The following is a 25,428-nucleotide window of genomic DNA, read 5'->3' on the forward strand; positions in this document are numbered from 1 at the left end:
CAAATTTGCCACATATAACACATTAGCAAGAACGTTGCTGGGTGTGAAGTACATTTCTTACAAGTTGACCATAGATATGGACATTTATTCCAATTTCCTGAAGCAACTCGATATAACTAATTGATGTCAGTAAGGACATCTTTCTTATTTTCAGTATTTTCCTATTAAACAGTTTATTGCGAGATCCAGTACACAGCCGTTACGTCCTGCACTGTTGGTCGACGTCGTATGCGGATGTCAGCTCAAAACGCTGTCGGGAAAACATGGCGATCATTTTATCCCCATCTCTTGTCGCCGTCTGCAGTTCGTGACTACCTGAAATCGAATCACATAGTATTTGCAGTCACATTGATCGTATGCAGTGTGTTAACTCTTAAGACCCTCATAAACGATATAACAATTTGTAAAACTTTTGTACGTTAACCAAAAATATGACAGTGTATAGAGCTAACTGCCATTTTCGTCGAACAGAGATCGCGTTGGAGTATGTCAAAAGTTGTAAGCACTTTAAAGGTAAGCAAAGTAAGTCTGCTGCCTTCCTCTTAAGCAGTCACATGACTTAATTCTCAGTAACAATCCATATTTTCTCACAAAATTTTTTCTCTTTTTATCTATTTCATTTGCATGTTGTGGATGCTCTCATTTCAGTCATAATAATTTTCACATCTCCAGTTATGTATCGGACAAGAAACACAAAAACAAAAATGTGGAACCTTAACATTTCCTGACATGGTCTCGTCATCATAATTCCTACTCCTCCTGTTTAGTGAATAATTAAATGGTATTTGTTTCATGTGATTAACCAGAAAAGCAAACCGAGTTATCTTAATGGTGGGAGTGGTGATGATCTGCACAGTCAGTGATAGTTGGTCCTTTACTGACCGTGATGTGTGACAATGGGTAGAAATTAAGTATTTCAAAGCCAGTATTTGTGTTGCACACAATGCTTGTTTTAAAAGGATTGATTAGACTTCGTGATACTGATTGTGAATAAACGCAGGTTCATACTGATTGTCCAATGTGCATTTAAGGTTGCAGCAATGGTGGCTGGCCACTAGCAGCACCATATTAGTTATACACACCCATCTTCATTAGACGCTCACCGCAACGGACTCGAAAAAAACATTTAAATGCAATTTTAGGAAATATTAGTGATGTTAAACAAAAGCATTGCAGCTTTAGATCACATGTAATTAATGTAAGTTGTACGATGATTAACAATATCACCTTCTGCTTTCTGAGCAGACAGAAGAGGCGCCAAGTGGTAAGTGGTACAACAAGCTCAGCTGAGCTAGTCCCACGAAACGTTTTGAAACAGAAACACAACGAAAACTTTACACTGAGGTTACAATTCTTTTGCATCGTCTCAGATTTTGAGCGGCTGTGGATTCTCTTTCATAATGTTTTATTACATCAGCCTAGACTAGGGAGCGGATATGTTGACATGGAAAGGTGAGTCTGGACAAGTAGAGCAAACTTAAGCTAGCCTGCTACGCCACATGTCAGCATCCACATGTCTCACATTGTCATACTATTCCACCTGTTCCCTGTCTATCCATTGTCCTAGTATTGACTGCTTCTGTTATTCATTTGATTTCATTCCCTATCTTGCCTATTATGGCAGTTTTTCACTTTCTCCAAAACATTTCCATTGTGTGGAGTCTGTATTTTCTTTGTCAGCATCTTCACTTCAGCACCACATGACACAGTGCTCTCCACTAAAACCCTCTATAGTGGATACATCGTAACTTTGGAGATATCTACGCTGCCTAAATTTCAAATTACTAAAATTATTTTTTACCTTAAGACACTGTTGCAGATATCCAAGGTTATATCACAATATGGGTTACCTTGTTCGTCACCATCTACGCAGCATGGAAAACTTGCATTTGTTCACACGATCTTCCGAAAGTTTGGTACATCTCTTTATTAACGTGCATTCAATAGACTGTGGCCCAACTAGTTGTCCTAATATTCTCCTTATGTATCAGGTAAGTGTGGTGACAAACAATAAATGAACTTTAATGTGTGTTGCGATGGTGTAATTCTGCAGAGGAAGTTGTAAAAGGGACGAAAAGAAAATTAAATTGAGAGTGTTTTGAAGAAATGCAACCGTTCGACAAAAATCCATTGGATAAATACCAGTACTGACAGTATAATGCCGGCTGTTTTGCTTACCTGCGCTGGAACCTTAAAAATAATTAAAGGGACGTAATGCCCAATATGGAGCCAATACCGTTTTTATTCCTTATTGAGTTGTGAAAGTGATGACTAAATACAGGTGCGGTGTACTTCCTGCCATGTACTACAAAAAGGTGGGAATTTAAGGAGATGGGACCTGGATAAACTGACTAAACCAGAGATCATGCAGAGTTTCAGGGAGAGCAAAAGGCAACAATTGACAGGAATGGTGGAAAGAAATACAGTAGAACAAGAATGGGCAGCTTTGAGGAATGAAATAGTGAAGGCAGCAGAGGATCAAGTAGGTAAAAAGACGAGGGCTAGTAGAAATCCTTGGGTAACAGAAGAGATACTGAATTTAATTGATGAAAGGAGAAAATACAAAAATGCAGTAAGTGAAGCAGGCAAAAAGGAATACAAACGTCTCAAAAATGAGATCGACAGGGAGTGCAAAATGGCTAAGCAGGGATGGCTAGAGGACAAATGTAAGGATGTAGAGGCTTATCTCACTAGGGGTAAGATAGATACTGCCTACAGGAATATTAAGGAGACTTTTGGAGAAAAGAGAGCCACTTGTATGAATATCAAGAGCTCAGATGGAAACCCAGTCCTAACCAAAGAAGGGAAAGCAGAAAGGTGGAAGGACTATATAGAGGGTCTATACAAGGGAAATGTACTTGAGGACAATATTATAAAATTGGAAGAGAATGTAGATGAAGATGAAATGGGAGATACAATACTGCGTGAAGAGTTTGACAGAGCACTGGAAGACCTGAGCCGAAACAAGGCCCCATGAGTAGACGACATTCCATTAGAACTACTGACAGCCTTGGGAGAGCCAGTCCTGACAAAACTCTACCATCTGGTGAGCAAGATGTATGGGACAGGCGAAGTACCCTCAGACTTCAAGAAGAATATAATAATTCCAATCCCAAAGAAAGCAGGTGTTGACAGATGGGAAAATTACCGAACTATCAGTTTAATAAGTCACAGCTGCAAAATACTAACGCGAATTCTTTACAGACGAATGGAAAAACTGGTAGAAGCGGACCTCGGGGAGATCAGTTTGGATTCCGTAGAAATATTGGAACACGTGAGGCAATACTGACCTAATGACTTATCTTAGAAGAAAGATTAAGGAAAGGCAAACCTACGTTTCTAGCATTTGTAGACTTAGAGAAAGCTTTTGACAATGTTGACTGGAATACTCTTTTTCAAATTCTAAAGGTGGCAGGGGTAAAATACAGGGAGCGAAAGGCTATTTACAATTTGTACAGAAAGCAGATGGCAGTTTTTAGAGTCGAGGGGTATGAAAGGGAAGCAGTGGTTGGGAAGGGAGTGAGACAGGGTTGTAGACTCTCCCCAATGTTATTCAATCTGTATATTGAGCAAGCAGTAAAGGAAACAAAAGAAAAATTCGGAGTAGGTATAAAATCCATGGAGAAGAAATAAAAACTTTGAGGTTCGCCTATGACATTGTAATTCTGTCAAAGATGACAAAGGACTTGGAAGAGCAGTCGAATGGAATGGAAAATGTCTTGAAAGGAGGATATAAGATGAACATTAACAAAAGCAAAACGAGGATAATGGAATGTAGTCGAATTAAATCGGGTGATGCTGAGGGAATTAGATTAGGAAATCAGACACTTAAAGTAGTAAAGGAGTTTTGCTATCTGGGAAGCAAAATAACTGATGATGGTCGAAGTAGAGAAGATATAAAATGTAGACTGGCAATGGCAAGGAAAGCGTTTTTGAAAAAGAGAAATTTGTTAACATCGAGTATAGATTTAAGTGTCAGGAAGTCGTTTCTGAAAGTATTTGTATGGAGTGTAGCCATGTATGGAAGTGAAACATGGACAATAAATAGTTTGGACAGGAAGAGAATAGAAGCTTTTGAAATGTGGTGCTACAGCAGAATGCTGAAGATTAGATGGATAGATCACATAACTAATGAGGAGGTATTGAATAGAATTGGGGAGAAGAGTAGTTTGTGGCACAACTTGACGAGAAGAAGGGACCGGTTGGTAGGACATGTTCTGAGGCATCAAGGGATCACAAATTTAGCATTGGAGGGCAGCGTGGAGGGTAAAAATCGCAGAGGGAGACCAAGAGATGAGTATACTAAGCAGATTCAGAAGGATGGAGGTTGCAGTAGGTACTGGGAGATGAAGAAACTTGCACAGGATAGGGTAGCATGGAGAGTTGCATCAAACCAGTCTCAGGACTGAAGGCCACAACAACAACAACAACAACAACAACAACAACAACTGCGAAATGGTTGGGTGGGTTTCTGAACCTTTATTGAGTGAATCAAAACATGCCAAAATAGAGTTGTGTATGGCACTGGCAATTCAAGTAAATTGCACATACAACATCTGAGCAACCAGCGGCAAAAGAAGTTTAAAATAACTTTTAAATGAAATATACTCCAGGTTGAGTGTATGCCTGATAAATGACTAAATGACAGACATTATTCGTACAGCTGTATCGAGGTACTGAAGTATGAAACGGCATAATTATTGTTTTGGTGGTTATATTAACAAGGAATAGCGGTAAAAGATTTATACTACCTTTCGTTTAAAGCATGCGAAAGTGTACAATTGCCACCAATAAAAAGATCAACGAATTAAATAACTGTACTGTATTTCAATCGTACGGTATACATTATTCACTGCAATTATTTAGTTGATTTATGTGCTCAAATTAATGTAATTTTATTACGTGTAGTTTGATGACTTCCGACCTTATTAGTTCTATTCTGTCTGGTATCTATCAAGTTCTGTGTGTGACATTGTGAAATCTGTATTGCTGGCTGGTGTTCAAAGTTGCCAACATGTTCTCCTTCAAGCACATCTATAATTATTATTACTGTGGCAGCTGTAATTTCATTAAGACAATGCTACAAGGACTGAACTTTTTTGCATGTGCCTTCGTTTATCTCCAATTTTATTTCTGTGTCTGGCAATTGTTTCAGCTCTATTTCTGTAATCGAGGTGGATGTTTGGCATTGCCAAAAAGGAAAGGATGTAGAATGAACTATCTGTAAATTCTACAGTAAAATTTTCTGGATTTCGTACAGATTTATGTTGTACTCTCTGTACTCATTTTTTTGTATTGGAAATGATATATACCTCGTGTGAAATGTTCCATTTAGTGACCTAAACGAGTGAGATGGCGCAATGGTTAGCACACTGGACTCACATTCGGGAGGACGACGGCTCAAATCCGCGTCCAGCCATCCTGATTTAGGTTTTCCGTGATTTGCCTAAATCGCTTCAAGCAAATCCCATGATGGTTCCTTCGAAAGGGCATGGCCGACTTCCTTCCCCATCCTTCCATAATCCGATGGGACCGATGACATAGGTGTTTGGTCTCCTCCCCCAAATCAACCAACCAACCTAACTGCCTACACAACTGCAGAGTATTCCAATATCAGTTGTACAGTTCCTCATACTGTAGTTCTGCATTGTGCCGGCTGGGACACAGGGGGCACTATTGGCTGTGGTGCTGTCCAGCAGAGCTCCTGCATGGTGGCTACTGTGGCAGTCCCTGCAGGTGCTCTGCTGAAAAGACGCCAGGATGAGAGAAATCACTGAAGATCAATAGAAGGTGAAGTGTAAAGTGACAATTTGCTGTCGCATCCTGCAGTATCAGAGCTAAGGTACACGTTACCTGCCAGCACATTTCATATCAGCAGCATTACAGCTCTCTGGGAACCACTCAGCTGGAATGTCAACTGATAACCCGATTCCAGATGATAAGCGCATAATGCATTGTGAATATTACTACTAATGTCAGATTATAATAAAAGACAAGAAGTAACTGATAACCACAGCAGTTGAGTCCCATAGTGCTCAGAGCCATTTGAAGACAAGAAGTACTGCACCATGTTTGCTGCGGATGTACAAGTAAATGCAGTCTGAAATCAGTGTGGAAAACGCTATCCGTAGAGATCATTCCTCATTAATCTGGGTGTGGTGCGATTTTCAGTGGTTTCACGTACACAAAATGATCAAAAGTATCCGGACACCACGAGAAACAGATGTTTTTCATATTAAGTACATTGTGCTGCCACCTACTGCCAGGTACTCCATATCAGGGACCTCAGTAGTCATTAGACATCGTAAGAGAGCAGAATGGGGAAGGAACTCACGGACTTCGAACGTGGTCAGGTGACTGGGTGTCACTTGTGTCATACGTCTGTACGCGAGATTCCCACAATCATGAACATCCCTAGATCCACTGTTTCCTATGTGATAGTGAAGTGGAAACGTGAAGGGACAGGTACAGCACAAATGTGTACAGGTCGTCCTCGTCTGTTGACTGACAGGGACCGCCGACAGTTGAAGAGGGTCGTAATGTATAATAGGCAGACATCTACCCAGACCATCACACAGGAATTACAAACAGCATCAGGATCCACTGCAAGTACTATGACAGTTAGGCATGAGGTGAGAAATCTTTGATTTTATGGTCGAGCGACTGGTCATAAACCACCCATCACGCCGGTAAATGCCAAACGACGCCTCCCTTGGTGTAAGGAGCGTAAAAACTGATCAGTGTAAAAACGTTGTGTGGCGTGACGAATCCCGGTACACAATGTGGCGATCCGGTGGCAGTGTGTGGGTGTGTAGTGCCAACAGTAAAATTCGGAGTCGGTGGTGTTATAGTATTTTTCATGGAGGGGGCTTGCACACCTTGTTGTTTTGCGTGGCACTATTCACAGTAAAGGCCCATTGATGTTTTAAGCACCTTCTTGCTTCCCACTGTTGAAGATCAATTCGGGGATGGAGATTGCATCTTTCAACACGATCAAGCACCCCTTCATAATGCACGGCCTAGCATAATCCATGGTCTGGCCTGCACAGAGTCCTAACCTGAATCCTACAGAACACCTTCGGGATGTTTTGGAACGCCGACTTCGTGCCAGACCTCCCCGACCGACATCGATACCTCTCCTCTGTGCAGCATTCTGTGAAGAATGGGTTGCCATTCCCCAAGAAACCTTCCAGCAGCTGACTGAAGTATGCCTGCGAGAATGGAATCTGTCGTCAAGGCTAAGGGTGGGCCAACACCATACTGAATTCCAGTATTACCGATGTAGGGCGCCACGAACTTGTAAGTCATTTTCAGCCAGGTGTCCGGATACTTTTGATCACATATTGTAGCAGGATATAAGCCAGTCTGATATACATGCTGTTTCAGAAAGGTCTCTACAACTTTGAAAATTCATATCAATTCATAGTACCTACAGAGGTGATTGTAGTGTCAATTGGTAGGGAAATACATCAAGTTTTGTCTCTCGTAGCTCGCTAGTGCCGAATCGCACTGTACGGAGCAGTAGAGGCAGTTGCGTTAAAGATGGCTGCCTTCGTTGGACCAGAGAGTGCTAGCTGTGTGTTTTGGTTTGAATAATCGAAGTCGGCGAGCGTTATTTCCTCGACCATTATTTCCCTTTCATGTCCGCAAAAGATCCTCCTAGTAAGCCTACAAGATGGTGCAACACCCCACTACCTGGCTGATGTCCGGGATTTTCTCAGTGACCGCTTTCCAAGGCAATGGATTGGTCGCGATTCGCCAAATGCATGGCCCACCACGTCCCCCAGACCTCATACCACTCGACATTTTTATGGGGATTCATGAAGGTTATCGTGTTTGTACTATCTGTGCTGGCTTCTCTACCTGGACTTAGAGCAAAAATTTAGGCCGCCACTGATCAAGTTACACCTGCAATGCTACAGCGAGTTTGGGAAGAAATTGACTTCCAAAGGGATGCTAGTTTAAGGTTAAGAAAACTTAATGTGTTCTCCTACAAAGTAACACTAAACTCTGCTCTGCATCTTCCTTCAATAAATTTATATGAGTTTTTAAAGTTGTAAAGCCCTTTTTGAAACAGCCTGTACTTTTCAGTTACCAGATACCATGCAGTAGTTATCTTCATTTGCAGTGAAGTATTTATTTTTCAGTACTTGTTGACATCTGCAAAGCTTAGCCTAGAAATGCATTTGAGTTTTTTCTTATGAACAGAGGGAGTGTCTTGTATTTTCAATTCGTTTTCCAGAACCTCAGTTCCCACACGGTGCTAATAGAGTACCTTCATGTACTACTTAAATGTGGATGTAAATGAGTGACTGGAGAATTAATTTTTTACATTCTTTATTGAAAAATTATACAAAATAAATGTAGAGATGTGTTTAAATGTTATAGCAAAAGAATTTTTTGGACTGCATGCTTCATGATAGCATATCTGCAAGCTGCTGCTCTCTGTTCTGCATGGCTAGGTACAGAGGTATGTGTCCGTGATCATCCCAGGCCCCTCTGTCGGCGCCCACATCGAGCAGCACAGCCGCCACCTCTGCGTGGCCCTGCCTCGCTGCATAGTGCAACGGCGTCCACTGGTACTCGTCCTTGGCGTTGGGGTCACCAGAGGAGGCGGCCAGTAGCCGCACCACAGCCGCGTGGCCGCGGTATGCAGCCCAGTGCATGGGTGTGTTCCCCCTGCTGTCTCTGGTTTCGACGTCCGCCCCACCCTCCACCAGACACCTCACCACATTCTCGTGTCCCCTCGCTGCCGCCCAGTGCAGGGCAGTCCACATGTCCTCGTCCCTCGCCTCCACATTCGCACCTGCCGCCAGAAGCGCCCTCAGCTCCTCCACTGCCCCCTCCTTAGCTGCCTCGATCAGCCTCCTGCCACACTCCTTTCCGAGAAGGCGTCTGCAACAAACAGAAATATTCCCAGAGTTTACTACAAAAACACACTCACCTAATGAAGAAACCCATCACACACAAAAAACTCGAACAGTTCTGAATGCAGATATAATCACCTTAGACAGTAGAAAAGAGTGTCCAACACCGTTTATATTAAGGTACAGAGATTCTGTTCTACCCTACGATCAAAGTCTTAATCCCTTTTCCATTAAAAATTCCCTTATTCAGTCTCTCAAGAAACTGTGCTTCTCCTTGTTATCTGGAAGTCAGTTTATTCGACCTTAAAGCGCTATTGCTAACCAGTCGTTGACCTCTACTGAAAAAGATGCTTCATACTACAGATACTAGTTATCTGTGTGTGCAGCAATCCTCCTAAAACTATTGTCGGTAACACGCCAAACAAATCACCTCTCCATGTATTTAAACATTTTCCTTAGAAGGAGCCGAAAGATTTCAGTCCAGTTATTGCCAAATTTCGTAACATAGTCTCCCCATAGCCATAGAAAAAGTTTCTCCTTCACACAAAACATGAATTTGTCGAAACATTAGGAAAAACACCAACAAACACACACACACACACACACACACACACACGAAAACAAACACACACACACACACGAAAACAAACACACACACCCACACACACACACGAAAACAAACACGCACAAACAAACAGACACACACACACACACATACACGAAAACAAACAAACGCACACACGAAAACAAACACACACATACACGGAAACAAACAAACGAACACACGAAAACAAACAAACGCACACACGAAAACAAACAAACGCACACACGCACATCCAAATCTACTTAGTGTATTCATCTCTCTGTCTCCTACCATTTTTACCCTCCACACTGCCCTCCGATACTAAATTGGTGATCCCTTGATACCTCAGAAGGTGTCCTTACAACAGATCCCTTCTTCTGGTCGAGCTGTGCCACAAATTCCTCTTCTCCCAATTCTATTCAATACTTCCTCATTAGTTATGTGATCTATCCATCTAATCTTCAGCATTCTTCTGTAACACTGCATTTCGAAAGCTTCTATTCTCTTCCTTTCCAAACTAGTTATCGTACAAGTTTCACTTTCATCATGGCTACACTCCATACAAATACTTTCAGAAAACACTTCCTGGCACTTAAATCTATACTCAATGTTAACAAATTTCTCTGTTTCAAAAAAGCTTTCCTTGCCATTGCCAGCCTACATTTTACATCCTCTGTACTTCGACCATCATCAGTTATTTTGCTCCCCAAATAGCAAAACTCATCTACTACTTTAAGTGTCATCTCCTAATCTAGTTCCTCAACATGACCTGATTTGATTCAACTATATTCCATTATAATAGTTTTGGTTTTGTTGATGTTCGTCTTATATCCTCCTTTCAAGACATTGTTCCAAAATACTAAATGCCTAATAGGACTACTACAGGCAAAAAGTTTTAAGTTAGGAAACAGTTTCACATTTCGTTCAAACGCTCCTGTTTCTCAAGCATGAGATCGAAAAGTAGTTGTACGGAATTTTTTACATTAATTTTGAATCGTTATATTCTTCCATATAATGTGTGTGATGTCCCCATTTCTTCCCCTTTCTCGTTCTGACAAATAATCTTGTCAGTAATTCGATAACTATTGCTACCACCATCAAAACGTATTCCCCGGTGAACTTCACCAATCCTGCCAGAATCACCAGTTCAGTTATCCTACGTTTATTCTCCAGTTAGGTGTTATTACGCGTTCGTACAACGTGTTTTCCGCGCTATTTCGAGAACAGAACTTAAGCGGACGCTAACCGGGGACTGTTCAAGCGACCCTTAGTGGTGTAGCGACCTGGTAAAAATTTTCTTCCAAAATTTCATATTCTTGGAAACACTGAGGATTAATATGTAACCTTTCTTACCTGTAATTCCCATTAGTCGTTCATCTCCACTCTGGTAGTCTGAATTTATGGATTTCGCAAGTAATTACAACAAAGCTGATCATTCGTAAGTCAGTCACCCACATAAACCGCGACTGGCATTTAATCTTTCGGGTTAATTCGGCTCAGATCGTGTAGCACCGTCCCCTTTTGTATGCGGGACAGTTTTCATTCAAAAATCATTATTCGTTCAGAAAGCAACTTAGAATGTGTTCGAAAACCAACAGCGATATGTTTTAAAACCATACAAATAATCGATAGACCGACATGAGCTGGCTGCCAGGTGGTTTGTGAAACAAGGCTTTCTTTTCTTCAAAATTATGAATTTGGCGCCCTATGAAATTGCCGCCTGGGGCAGATTCTCTGGCTTGCCCACTCTTTCCCCCTAGATCTGGGCCTGCTGACTATGATGGTATTTCATTGTAGACCACAGAAAGCAGACCTGTGTGAAAGTCCAGTTGAAACAGCATAGAACTGTGAGTGAGTCAGTCCCTAACATGTGGAATCAGAAGCTTTGGTATGCTTCACCTACATCTACATGTATACCTTGCAAATCAGTGTGGAGCGCGTGGCAGAGGGTACATCCCAGTGTACCACTTATGGTTTTTCCCATTTCGTTCACGTTTGGAGTTTGAGAAGTCATTTTTAAGTGTGTGTGTGTGTGTGTGTGTGTGTGTGTGTGTGTGTGTGTGTGTGTGTGTGTGTGGTGATTAATCTTTTCTTCAAGATCCCTACTGCAGTGGTACATAGGAGACTGGAGTATATTCTCAGTATTATAGTTTAAAGCCGGATCTATAAACTCTGTAAGTAGGCTTGCTCAGGAAAGACACAAACTATCCTCAGGAGTCTGCCAATTTAGTTTCACACTTCCCCATAGATGAAACAGACCTGTGGCCTTTCATGCTACCGTGCTCTGTATACATTCAACACCTCCCGTTAGCCGTATTAGTATGTGTCCTGCATACTTGAGCCATATTGTAGGATGGGCTACACAAGTGATTGCAAGGAATCGCCTTTGTAGACTGATTTCATTTCCCTAGTATTCTACCAATAAATCTAAGTCTACCACCCACTAGATCCATGACTGAGCCTACGTTATTACAGTTCATACCCCCCTACACAGTGCTACTACCATGTCTGTGACTCATTCATATTATATTCATAGATACTGAGATTTTTGTGTGTCAGCTCGCCTGCTTAGATGGGTGGTACTGTGCTTACCTCCCATTTAAGTGGGCCCGGGTTGGATTCTTGGCCGGGTTGGAGATTTTCTCCACTCGTGGACTGGCTGTTCTGTTATCATTTCATCCGCATCACTGGTGCGCAAGTCGCCCAATGTGGCGTCGAATGAAATAAGACAACGATGCCATACGCCATTTTCTTTTTGTGTGTCATAATGATATTGGACAGTAACAGCAATGGTAACCATCAGTGAAATTTAATTATGATAACTTACCACATACTCTCATCACTGAAGTGCATTTTCTGGGACCTACTCTCCTAATTACTAACTACTAATTAAAATTAGCAGCTCATTCTCGCCACACCAGTCGGTGTGCGAGACTCCCCCCCACTGCTCCATTCCAACAGATTTTCAGGATGGTGCAGGTACCGGAAGTCTACATTCTCTACACTGGGACATCCATATGAGCTGTTCAGTGCCTCAGTGTTTTGGGCTGTTCGTAGAGTTGGAGGTATACTTGGCAAAGGCCTGGAGATGGAGGAGAATACCTGTTGGATTACATCATGGCCAGAATGATTCTGAAATCAGATACTGAATTGTGAGGAATATGTGGGAGGATATGTAGACTCTGATGACATTTTTATTGTCATAATGAGTGAACTGAAGCTTAACGAAACCGTCAAGAGGATTCAGTTTGCAAATGAATGGGACTCTACAGTAGTGAGGAGTAAAACGCGAATCGGAAGTTCAATGAAACTTAAGATAATGCGACAACGAATACCGAAACTAGAAATTCAATCGAACAAGAGTGGACTTCTCTAAAAGGAGAAATCACAGGAGATGGCAGGTACAAGAAAAGGAACTGAGAAAATGCTGGCGAATGTGAAGTCCACTGAAATTGATTGACAAAATAAGAAAATATAACAATATTCACGAAAAGACAAGAAAACTGTGGTATAACCCGCTAAGGAATGAAATCTATAGGTAGGTCACGACAAATAAAGCAAACTAGATGAAGGAAAAATTAGATGAAATCGAAAAATAAGTAGGAAGGGCAGTTTCAGCACAAAGCAAGCTCGAAACAACCTTTTGTGAAATTAAAAGTGAGGGTTTCAACAAACTAATAATAGAAAGGAATTCCATTAGTATACGCAGAGAAGAGAAAGGATGGATGGAAATAGTACATTGGACACCTCTATGAGGGGGAGAAACTATTGGATGACATGATAGACGGAGAAATGGAAGACGAATTGGAAACATAACTTTCAGAAAAATATCATCCAGACGCTCCAGAAGCGACATGTTTGGCACAATGAGCTAAACAGCTCATGTATAGGAATTACTGACAACAATATGCAGAAGAATGGACAAGAAAGCTAAAAATCTAGTAGAGGATAACGAGTTTGGGTTTAGGAAAGGTAAAACACCCAGAGAGGTAGATACGACATGGAGGCAAGAGTTAAAAAGCAAGGAACCTTCATTTTATTTGTCGACATTTAAAAAGCCTTCGAGAATGTAAAATGGTGCAACACATATGACATTCTCAAAAAAAGACTAATTATAAGACATATGGAAAGTCAGGCAGTATACAATATTGTATGCACTATAATCGACAGGGAAAAATAATAACGGAAGAAAGAAGTACCGTGATTAAAAAAGTGCAGGACAGGGATGCAGTGGTTCTTCCCAGTTGTTTAAAGTGAACATCAATGATGGATGGTGGAACAGAAGAAAGTTCCAGGAACGGAATTAAAATCCTAAGGGAAAGGTTTCCGCTGATACGATTCGCTAATGCCATTGCTGTGTACCACGAAAGAGCGAAAGAATTATAAGAGCTGTTAAGTGGAATGAGCACTTTAATGAGCACAGGATTAGGATTTATAAACGAAAGGAAAAGTGAAGTATTGGCAGTAGGAGAAATAACATTGGTGGCAAATTTAACATTAAAATTAGGGGCCATAAAGTAGACGAATTGAGGGGATTCTACTACACTGGAAGCAGACATAAGAGACAAAGCGAAGTTGTTACAAACAGTAATGTAGCACAGGAAAATAGGGCATTCATCGAAAAACAAGGCCTCTAAGTCTTAACTTGGGGAAGAAATATCTGAGAATGTACGTTTGGAACACAGTATTGTATGAAAATGAATCACGAATTGTGGGGAAAACACGGAAAGAAGAGAATGAGTGCATTCAAAATGGGATGCTATAGAAGGACTTTGAAAATTAGGTGAATTCGTAAGAGAGGAACTGTAAGTTCTCTGCAGAATAGCTGAGAACAGCAATATGTGGAAAACAGTGACATGAAAAAGGAATAGGGTGATAGGACTTGTGCAAAGACATCAGCGAATAACTTGCACTGTACTACAGAAAGCTGTAAAGGATAATAAACAGGGGAAGACAGATTGGAATTGTATGGTACTTGAGGGAGCTGTGGAGGGTAAAAACAACAGGGAAAGACGGAGATTTCAATGGCATGAAGGATAAACACAATAGGGAGAGAGAGATTGCAATGGAATGGTACGACAGGGAGATGTTATCGAGAACAACAAGATAGAGATTGGAATACATACGACAAATAACTAAGGACGGTGGGTAAAAATCACACGCTACAGTAAAGAGACTGAACACTCACCGTCCCAGAAATTCAGGAGGGGAATTCGCCAGTCTAAATCTGTTGCTGAAACACCCAGAAACATCAACTACAGTGGGTGGAGAATCTGGTATGCATACTATGTGTCGTTGCCAAACTACGCCAGTGCGACCGGGGTGATCCACACCCTGAGATGGCGAGGTGGAAAAGGCTTCTGATTTTATTCCTGAGCAGTGCATTTCTTGTTACTAGCGGAAATATAACGCGTAACTCTAGCACGCTTGCTCCTCTCTCATTCCAGCGACCCCATATTGTTTCGTTACTCCGTGTTCAATGCAGCATTCCAATACCGCGTGATTATTATATATTCATCGCTTTTTATATACGAAGTTAGCTGTTCATTGTTGTCATATACTCGTCCTGTCACTAAACTTTCCGCACGTGATGCTGCATTATTGTTGACATCGGTTTGGAGATTGTGATGACAAATCACTGGACTGTTCACAATAACTCACTGTTTGCCCTATCTTCCTATTCATACCTAACCTTTCATGATACAACTCTCTCATCCTGTTCACATATTCCGTTATTCGTCTTTCACTTCACTGAGCACGACTAAATCTAGTGTGGCCAATTACATTTACTTTTTCGATCTTCTACCATCCCTACGACATAATGGTGGTGGTGGTGTGTGTGTGTGTGTGTGTATGTGATGAAGAATGTTTGCAATTTATGATACTGTGGAGTGTAAGGTGTTTTCTGAGCTTCCTATTAATGTGCACACAGGCGGCGTGAATGCTGAATTCTAAGAGGAATTGATGTTAAGCATACAAGAAAAGAGCACTGTATTAATGTATGATGTGAAATTGTGCTTATACTGGAACAGTCAAATATTTTATTTTTATTATTATTGAAATTTTACGCATCTGTAGCATTTTAAAAGTAAATCAATTTAAGTTTGGGAGGGCAGGGTGTGAAGAATGCACCAAAAGGGTGTGAAGTATTCTGCAGAGAATGATCTTATGTCATCAGTAACAACAAGAATCTGATGTACATAATTAAGAATAGAAGAGGTGGGAAAAAAATCAGCCAGCGAGTTTCAAACCAAAGGTTTATTTAGCGCTTGGTCCAGGTTACGATATTTCTAAAAAAATCTTCTTCAGAATAAGTCGGTCCTATAAACGTATACAAACGGTCACAAACTATTTTTACGTATCTAACAAAATATCAATAATCGCGAAATATTTGTAAGGTAAGTGTACTCAATAGTTACACCACAGGGTGGTAAATTACATTAGCTGAAGCTGAGCGGCTATTGCCTAATACATAATTGATGTGAAAACGAGAAACATCACATACCATGGCTTAGGGGCAGCAGCCAGAATAAATTCAGCGTATGTCAGAATAAATGCACAAATTTATTCGCCCATTGGTAAAGGCTCTTGTCTGTATAAAATTATAACGTGAGTCCAAAGGATAAAATATTTGGTAACCTAAGTATTCAGCATTTCAGAGAAAGGTCAACTGTTCACAAGTACAGGCTCAATCGATGACGAAAATTTGGGGTGCGGAGGGTGCTAAATACATGTGCGTAAGAAGTACGCTTGGATTGCGTTCAGTAACAGCATTTTACATTAAAGTAAGAATGAAAATTTCCACTACCAGGCTACTAACAAGCGATAAATTTACAGATATACATTACGCATAAAATCTCTAACACATTTGCTGACAGAGTAGTACTGTATGTAAATTCAGCGTGCAGAAGAGAGTTCTATTTACAAAGCACCACTGTTACAAATACATGGGTAAGGAGCAAAGACAATGTCACTAAAAAGAGAAACTTGCGCTTAACACTACGGAAGCTTAAGCAATAAGGAAAAATTGGAATACTGCGTCTTGCTGGTAGCAATTAACGTAATTTTACATTAAAGCAAAATGACACTCTCTTATAGAAGACTAGTGATAAGCAATACTCTTAGAGGTATGCATTAAATACAAAATTATCTGTGAAACATGTATGCAGCAGAGTGAGACTGTAGAAGATAAGAATTCTATTAGAAAAAATTGCTTCTGTTTCGGAAAAGTGGAGGAAAGAATAAAATGGATAAAGGTACAACATAAAAAAATGAGAATCTTCTGCTTAACTGTACCAATTCAGTTTTTCTTTTCGGAATGCCAACTGTAGGAACATGTGATGAAAAAGCCATGAAAAACGAAACCCAGTGATATGAAATGTCAGTAGCTCAACAATAGAGAAAAAAATATTTTGAAGATAGCGGCGCACATTCGCCGATGTTAGCGGAGATCGGTAAACACGTCTTAACGTGTCCGCGAGCGGTATTTTAAAGCCAGCAAGGGAGTGCTCACTCGCGTATTACAACTGATAGTTCAAAATGTTACCGTCTCTCTAACAGGATGTTTATAAATTTAAAGTTGTTCTAGTAAATCTAATTTTCAGTCTTATTTTCTTACGTAAAATTACGGTTTCTTCTAATTACCTTGGAGAATGGTGCAAGGTGGCTATTTTTTGATGGCGTTATTGAATGTGTTAATATTTGTAAAGGAAAATGTTGTATTTGAAGAAATATGGTCAGAGAAGTAGTTGTTAGGCAACGGTATCTGTGTCTGCGATGGCAGCACAGCGCAGTCATAGAATCTTTGAAAGTCAGTTGTGGATAGCTGCGGGGTTCGTTGAGTGTGCAGTGTAATGCATGGACACACTTTTGGACCTGTGTGAACTGGAGATTTATTACGAGGAGGAATGATGACTCAGAACAAAGGCTGGATAGCATACGGACATAAAAAATGTTTTGAAACGAAGAACAAGGTATTATTTGATGAGATAAAAGGTTTATTTTTATTTTTCTAGGCTTGTGTTGATGGTCCACTTCCCCATCGTCACGGTCTAGTTTTTGATAATTATTCTATTGATTGATCTTCTGACTTAATTTACGGTACCATGGAAGTTAGTAAATGAATTTTCATATTAGAGGTTATAACTGGTTTCTTTGACAGGTTCCCTCCTAACTGAAATTTCTGTACTTAAAGGTTAAGTTATATATATATATATATATAGTTAAGGCTCACAGGCCATTTGACCATCTTCTTCTGTGCGGATGCACAAACAGTGCCCGAACTCTTACGGGAATCGGCAACAAGCCGCGAGTAATGAGTATAATGGGCGGGGGCACTACGAATATAGTGCGGGACAATAAGTTGGGAATGTGGGTCTCACGGGAGGCGTGCCAGAGATAAGTCCCTGCAGTCGCACTGTCCTCTGTGTCTTCGGTGGCTCAGATGGATAGAGCGTCTGCCATGTAAGCAGGGGATCCCGGGTTCGAGTCCCTCCGGGGAACACATTTTCAACTGTGCATGTTAACATACCAGCGCCTGTATGGAGCTAGGGGTACTCATTTCATTGTTAACTCATGTGTTTCATTGGCTCACTCTGTCAAGATTATCAACCCAATTTCCCTGGACCAACTATAGTTAGTTTTAAGCAGGATTTTTTCAGTTGTTGCTGAGTCTTGCTGTGTTGCTGTTTCTGCCAGTACTTCATTTTGCAGGTGAGATTCATAATGTGTGATTGTTTCGTTTCCTTTGCGCAATGTAGGTTCTGTCAGTCTCTTTATTTTACAAGAGCCGTATGTCAGTGGAGAAATTTTGGTGTTTCAGGTTGCAGTGTTATACAGGTCGACATTACTTTTTTTATACAGTTACGTTTTTTTTTCTTGAACAGTTCGCACTGATCATGTCTACTGAGCGTGAAACTATTGGTTTGCTTATTTATTTGCTTATGAATAAGATCCGTTTTCAGAAACACAGCATTCTCTTCAGTTTCGTGCAAGTGAAGTGGCTTTGATTTAACGGCACATTTAGGCTGTCAGTCCACAGTCCCGGGTTTGTATTCACAATAAAACACACACACACACACACACACACATACACTCCTGGAAATTGAAATAAGAACACTGTGAATTCATTGTCCCAGGAAGGGGAAACTTTATTGACACATTCCTGGGGTCAGATACATCACATGATCACACTGACAGAACCACAGGCACATAGACACAGGCAACAGAGCATGCACAATGTCGGCACTAGTACAGTGTATATCCACCTTTCGCAGCAATGCAGGCTGCTATTCTCCCATGGAGACGACCGTAGAGATGCTGGATGTAGTCCTGTGGAACGGCTTGCCATGCCATTTCCACCTGGCGCCTCAGTTGGACCAGCGTTCGTGCTGGACGTGCAGACCGTGTGAGACGACGCTTCATCCAGTCCCAGACATGCTCAATGGGGGACAGATCCGGAGATCTTGCTGGCCAGGGTAGTTGACTTACACCTTCTAGAGCACGTTGGGTGGCACGGGATACATGCGGACGTGCATTGTCCTGTTGGAACAGCAAGTTCCCTTGCCGGTCTATGAATGGTAGAACGATGGGTTCGATGACGGTTTGGATGTACCGTGCACTATTCAGTGTCCCCTCGACGATCACCAGTGGTGTACGGCCAGTGTAGGAGATCGCTCCCCACACCATGATGCCTGGTGTTGGCCCTGTGTGCCTCGGTCGTATGCAGTCCTGATTGTGGCGCTCACCTGCACGGCGCCAAACACGCATACGACCATCATTGGCACCAAGGCAGCAGCGACTCTCATCGCTGAAGACGACACGTCTCCATTCGTCCCTCCATTCACGCCTGTCGCGACACCACTGGAGGCGGGCTGCACGATGTTGGGGCGTGAGCGGAAGACGGCCTAACGGTGTGCGGGACCGTAGCCCAGCTTCATGGAGACGGTTGCGAATGGTCCTCGACGATACCCCAGGAGCAACAGTGTCCCTAATTTGCTGGGAAGTGGCGGTGCGGTCCCCTACGGCACTGCGTAGGATCCTACGGTCTTGGCGTGCATCCGTGCGTCGCTGCGGTCCGGTCCCAGGTCGACGGGCACGTGCACCTTCCGCCGACCACTGGCGACAACATCGATGTCCTGTGGAGACCTCACGCCCCACGTGTTGAGCAATTCGGCGGTACATCCACCCGGCCTCCCGCATGCCCACTATACGCCCTCGCTCAAAGTCCGTCAACTGCACATACGGTTCACGTCCACGCTGTCGCGGCATGCTACCAGTGTTAAAGACTGCGATGGAGCTCCGTATGCCACGGCAAACTGGCTGACACTGACGGCGGCGGTGCACAAATGCTGCGCAGCTAGCGCCATTCGACGGCCAACACCGCGGTTCCTGGTGTGTCCACTGTGCCGTGCGTGTGATCATTGCTTGTACAGCCCTCTCGCAGTGTCCGGAGCAAGTATGGTGGGTCTGACACACCGGTGTCAATGTGTTCTTTTTTCCATTTCCAGGAATATATATATATATATATATATATATATATATATATATATATATATATATATATATATATATATATATATATATCATCAGTTATCTGCTATAATAGCAGGTCCTTTGCCTCTCCATTTTCTGCAATCCATTGCTTCCTTCTCAAGGCTGCTGTATGTTCTACCGTCCATCATGTCATCCAGTATCTGGAATCTCTTCCTTCCTCGCTTCCTTTTCCCTTCTACATAACCTTCTAAAACTGTTTTTATCAGTCCGTCGTTCTTTCTTAATATATGCCCAATCCAATTTCTTTTTCTTCTCTTTATTACATGTAGTAACTGTCTTTTCTCTCCCACTCTTCTCAGTACCTCTTCATTTCTTACGCTGTCCATCCAACTTATTCTTTCCATCTTCCACCATGTCCAGATCTCAAAAGCCTCCAGCCTTTCTCCGCCTTTTTTCTTCATAGTCCATGTTTCAGCGCCATATAGAAGAACACTCCATACAAGACATTTTATGAGTCTCTTTCTGAGTTCTCTGACCAGACCGCTGCAGAAGATTCTCCTTTTCTTATAAAACGCCTCCTTTGCCATTCCTATCCTTATTTTAATTTCTGTGGTGCACTTCCAGTCGGTGTCTATCCTGCTTCCAAGATACTTAAAATTTTGCACCTGTTCTAGTGTTTCTCCATTCAGCACAATTTTTATTTCCTTATTTCCTCCTATTGCCAATACTATTGTTTTATTTGTGTTAATTTTCATTCCATATTTTTTCCGTTGGTTGCAATGGTGTCCACCAAATCCTGTAATTCTTTTTCCCCTGTGGCTAGAAGGACCATGTCATCAGCAAATCTCAAACACCCTACTCTTCTTCCTCCAATTTCTAATCCTTTGTCATCTAATGAGCATTGGTCAATCATATTTTCCAAGTACAGGCTGAAAAGAGTAGGTATATATATATATATATATATATATATATATATATATATATATATATATATATATATACGCACAAATGTAAGAGTGCGAAAAACAGGTGAGCATATTATGCTGCCAGGATGAGACTTTCACTCTGCAGCGGAGTGTGCGCTGATATGAAACTTCCTGGCAGATTAAAACTGTGTGCAGGACCGAGACTCGAACTCAGGACCTTTGCCTTTCGCAGGCAAGTGCTCTACCGACTGAGCTACCCAAGCACGACTCACGCCCCGTCCTCACAGCTTTACTTCTGCCAGTACCTCGTCTCCTAGCTTCCAAACTTTACAGAAACTCTCCTGCGAACCTTGCAGAACTAGCACTTCTGGAAGAAAGGATCTCATTCCGGAAACATACCTCAGGCTGTGGCTAAGCCATATCTCCGCAATATCCTTTCTTCCAGGAGTGCTAGTTCTGCAAGGTTCGCAGGAGAGCCTCTGTAAAGTTTGTAAGGTAGGAGACGAGATACTGGCAGAAGTAAAGCTGTGAGGACGGGGCGTGAGTCATGCTCGGGTAGCTCAGTCGGTAGAGCACTTGCCAGTGAAAGGCAAAGGTCCCGAGTTCGAGCCTCGGTCTGGCACACAGTTTTAATCTGCCAGGAAGTTTCATGTTACGCCGTGCTTACCTGTATTCTGCCGACGGCTCACCGAGCAGCCGACTCACTTCGGCCACTTCATCAGGGTGGTTGAGGACTGCATCGGCCCAGCCCTGTGTGGCTAACACCTGCAAGTTGGCCTTTATGAAGGCGACAGCGGCCTCTGTGAGGCTGAGACGCGAGTGCCCGACTGCCAGCACCGCTGTGGCTGCCGCGTTCTCCACTGTCAGCTGAGCGGCCAGCTCCCGCTCACAGTCTCCCTTCAGCCCGGGGACACAGTCGGTGTCCGCAGCTGCCAGTAGAGTGGCCGTACTGGACAGCCGGGGGGCCCGGAGGGAATACACGTAGGCCGGCAGCTCCCGGAGTGCCCGACCCTCCACGTCGGGGACCGCGACCTCTCCGCCGCTGGCCTCCGGTGTGTCGTGCTGGAACGCGGCAGCCAACACGGGGCTCCCGCCTGCCTGGAGACGCGTGTCGCCCGCCACCAGCGCCACCTCCTCACTGTCCCCCCTGCCTGCGGCCGCAGCCTCCTGCATCTCTTTGGCAGCTGCCATTGTGGACAGTTCTGAAACAAAATTAGAGTCATATTAATACTGTCAGCTGCCGACGGGCGTTGATATATATCGACGGGGACAGGTGAAAATGTGTGCCCCGACCGGGACTCGGGATCTCCTGCTTACATGGCACATGCTCTATCCATCCTTTTTTTTGTAATTGATATGTGTAATCACACCTCCATACTTATCAAGAAGGACACTTACTTGTCAATCACATCGCGACTACGGGCAGCATGGGGTTCACGCCTGAGCCTCAGGACGTGCGCTACCAGCGCATGTCGGGTGTTTCAAGCGTCAACTTCGCGTCTTAATATCTCGGGATGTAATGGGAATATTGCGATGCAATCAACGCCATTGTGTATGTGCTTTGTCATGTTATGGATTGCTGACGAAAAAATATAGGAGGTCCATTTAAAAAAACATAAGTTTGTGTTAAAAAACACATATGCTTTCGTTTTAGAATGTTTACAAATATGTACATTCATGGACCCCAGCCCTACATTGATACCGGTGAAAGTCGTTTTCCAATAGCTGTTATTGTTCCAGAGATATTTTGGGTGGACAAGATAGCTGGGACAAACCGCTCAAAGGCAAGATGACGGGTAGGGCAGGGGTCAACACACGAAGCCTGGCCATCACCAGGAAGAGGATGTAGTGGGTTGGTCTATGTTGTTTTATTTATTTATTTCTTTAATTTTTTCTTTTTTTTTAAATTTTTTATAACATTTTAAATTTTTTGTATTTATGGATTTATTTTGGTTTCATTACAAAAAGGATCCTAACAACCGTCGTAGTTGAGCGTCCGAGTCGTCTTCTCGTCTGTTGGGTTCCCCCATAATCCGTCCGTAGAGGATCAATATGCTCCAGGATTCTTCTTCATTTTCATCGTCTCATACCCGGAACGCTCCAGTGAGCAGGAGGATCCATAAATAATGAACCTAAATAATTTGCGAATAGGGTTCTTTACTTTGGGTATATAAGTATATAGTTCTGAAACAAGTCGTCAGTGAACAGGGCTTTGCCCTTATGCAGTACCCACAGTCGCACGTAGACTTGTGACAAGCAACAAACAGCTGGCAAATGTAACCTGTTACCAAGTAAGTTACAACACTGTGTTATGCTTCTGTTTCAGGCAGATGCCACAGGTGTACAGCTACAGATCTTGAACAACACAATATCAGCTGTTGTGCAAGAGTAAAAGTACACAGTAACACCCTAACTTTTGACACCTAGCGGATTTATTGGTTAGTTTTCTTCGAATGCTGTTAAATGTAACCTAGAAGCGGTAATCTGAAATACGTCGCACTGAATCTATTGTGCTGTATTGGTAAAATCTGGCATCAGGGTCGTGAGCACACCATCGGTTGGGCCAATTTTAAGGAGCTTTTGCTCCAAATACATACAGAGTCGATAAACAATGTGTACAGTTCATGGCATGCACAGCTAGCCTTTACCATACAAGTTTACGTCAATGCCACCAGGTGCTAGCACATTCCTTAGATATGCCAATTCACTCACTACATAGTAAAGTTAGATCAGACATCAGTATGTGTTATTTATACTGACAGAAAAACCTATATGGTGGCTTTCTGAGTAAGTTTTGGATTGTATCATACAGTAATCAATTGTAGCGCTGAGAACCGCAAAGCACACTGAGCCGTGTATCGACTCGTGCTACACCTTGCGTTTAAATTGCATTGGTTTTCCTTTTCTTCTTTGACATGTTTGTTTGATATGTTGTCTGTCATTGAGTGGCTGCTTGGTTGGCTTTTCACTCCGCTATCGATATCTGCGTTTTTGTTTTTGGGAAACTGCTATGGAGGAAGTGAGATCTTTGACCGGTGGTAACTTCCTGTGGTGGCGCGGAAGTGGGGCGGGGGGGGGGGGGGAGGTGCGCTCAGAGCAAAGACCTTGTAAAAAATAACTAGACTCACTGATGGCGCTGCAGTCGCGGGATAATTTGAACCTTCAGCTGGACGCCATTATAGTGGTTGTAGTCTGATGTGTTGTGTAGTACTGTTGTTTATGAAGACCCTGATTCAACGTTGTATATTTGTTGGGACGTACATACAGTATTTGTTACTCGTAATTCTACTGTCTGTACGTTCCAATCAAAAGAAGTACAATGTGAAGAGTCGTGCAGCGATTAATTTTTTTTTTTTTTTTTTTTCACTATGGGACTTAACTGCTGTGGTCATCAGTCCCCTAGAACTTAGAACTAACTAACCTAAGGACATCACACACATCCGTGCCCGAGGCAGGATTCGAACCTGCGACCGTAGCGGTCGCGCGGCTCCAGACTGTAGCGCCTAGAACCGCTCGGCCACATCGGCCGGCGCAGCGATTAATTGTACAAATAAGTTCGAGAAAGGAACGAATATTACACTTCACAGGTAAGTGAATATTTTAAGTTGTTTTGTATGTCAGTGCACTTGCTTAATAAATGTTTTTGTAACACGGTATTAGCATAATGTCTGTGCATCTATTTGCAGGTTTCCTTTCTCAAAACCACAGCTGTTACAAAAATGGTTACACGCTGTCACGAGGCAAGATTTCCGACCGACAGAAAACCATTTTATATGTTCTGATGATTTTGAAGAAAGTTGGCTGATCGGTAGTGTTTTCATGGTCTAGGTTAGGTTGAAACTTGATAATTTGGTCGTGAGTTGCCAAAGCACAATGCCATATATAACGCACTTCTCGTCATAAAATCTAAAGCAAGGTAGAGTCAGAAAATATGTATTAATATAGTGGGCAAATCTTCGAGTATTTTGATGCATTTTGCGTACATCTATCGTAAATGAACTACGAAAAATGCTAGGGGTCCAGAACATAACTTTTAGCTACGGCAGATTCCATGTAGTACGTAAGATAAATTCATAAACAGTGACTATTTGCTGTTTGTTCATAAATTAAAAAGTATATTGTAGTAACGTATTTAAATGAGGCATTATGTTTTTGACCTAACTCAAGGGAAGGCATTTTATAACCAAAAGCGATGTATAAACATTCGAACTCCGCCCAGCTATTCAATTTGTCCGCTCTTCACAGTCGACCACTCGTGCGGTTGTGGGGACCTGGCTCAGAGAGAGTGTGGTGGAGACGGGAGGGCAGTGTGGCTCTCCAGCGCGAAGCAGGCGTGGTCGGTTGTACCGAGTCGCCACGCGATGTATGTCGGTTCTGTGTAACGAACGGGTCGAGTTGACGGAAGAGCTCTCCGCGGGTTGGTTGTATACAGAATCGCCCCACGAGTAGTTGCTGTTGATTTCACCTTGGTGGGACGTTAACAAGCTTCTTTAAATCCCCCGTTTCAACACTGGAGTTTAAAAAGGAGACACCTAACATGAAGGACCGGTCACTACCC

At 42.5% G+C, this 25,428-nt stretch overlaps 1 protein-coding gene across 1 annotated transcript in view; it reads right to left on the bottom strand.

Annotated features, from left to right (window-relative positions):
* Positions 1-8,320: 8,320 nt before the first annotated feature.
* The window catches only part of LOC126227756 (ankyrin repeat and protein kinase domain-containing protein 1-like), a 40,809-nt gene continuing 23,701 nt past the window's right edge, over positions 8,321-25,428 (bottom strand). The window contains exons 2-3 of the mRNA XM_049942243.1: positions 21,538-22,072; positions 8,321-8,895 (exon numbers count right to left, since the gene is read on the bottom strand). Coding sequence (XP_049798200.1) covers positions 8,415-8,895; positions 21,538-22,061 — 1,005 coding nt within the window. The 5' untranslated portion in view covers positions 22,062-22,072 and the 3' untranslated portion in view covers positions 8,321-8,414. The remainder of the gene's footprint in view (positions 8,896-21,537; positions 22,073-25,428) is intronic.

This window comes from Schistocerca nitens, unplaced genomic scaffold (genome assembly GCF_023898315.1).
Source record: "Schistocerca nitens isolate TAMUIC-IGC-003100 unplaced genomic scaffold, iqSchNite1.1 HiC_scaffold_340, whole genome shotgun sequence".
NCBI classification, from domain to species: Eukaryota; Metazoa; Arthropoda; class Insecta; order Orthoptera; family Acrididae; genus Schistocerca; species Schistocerca nitens.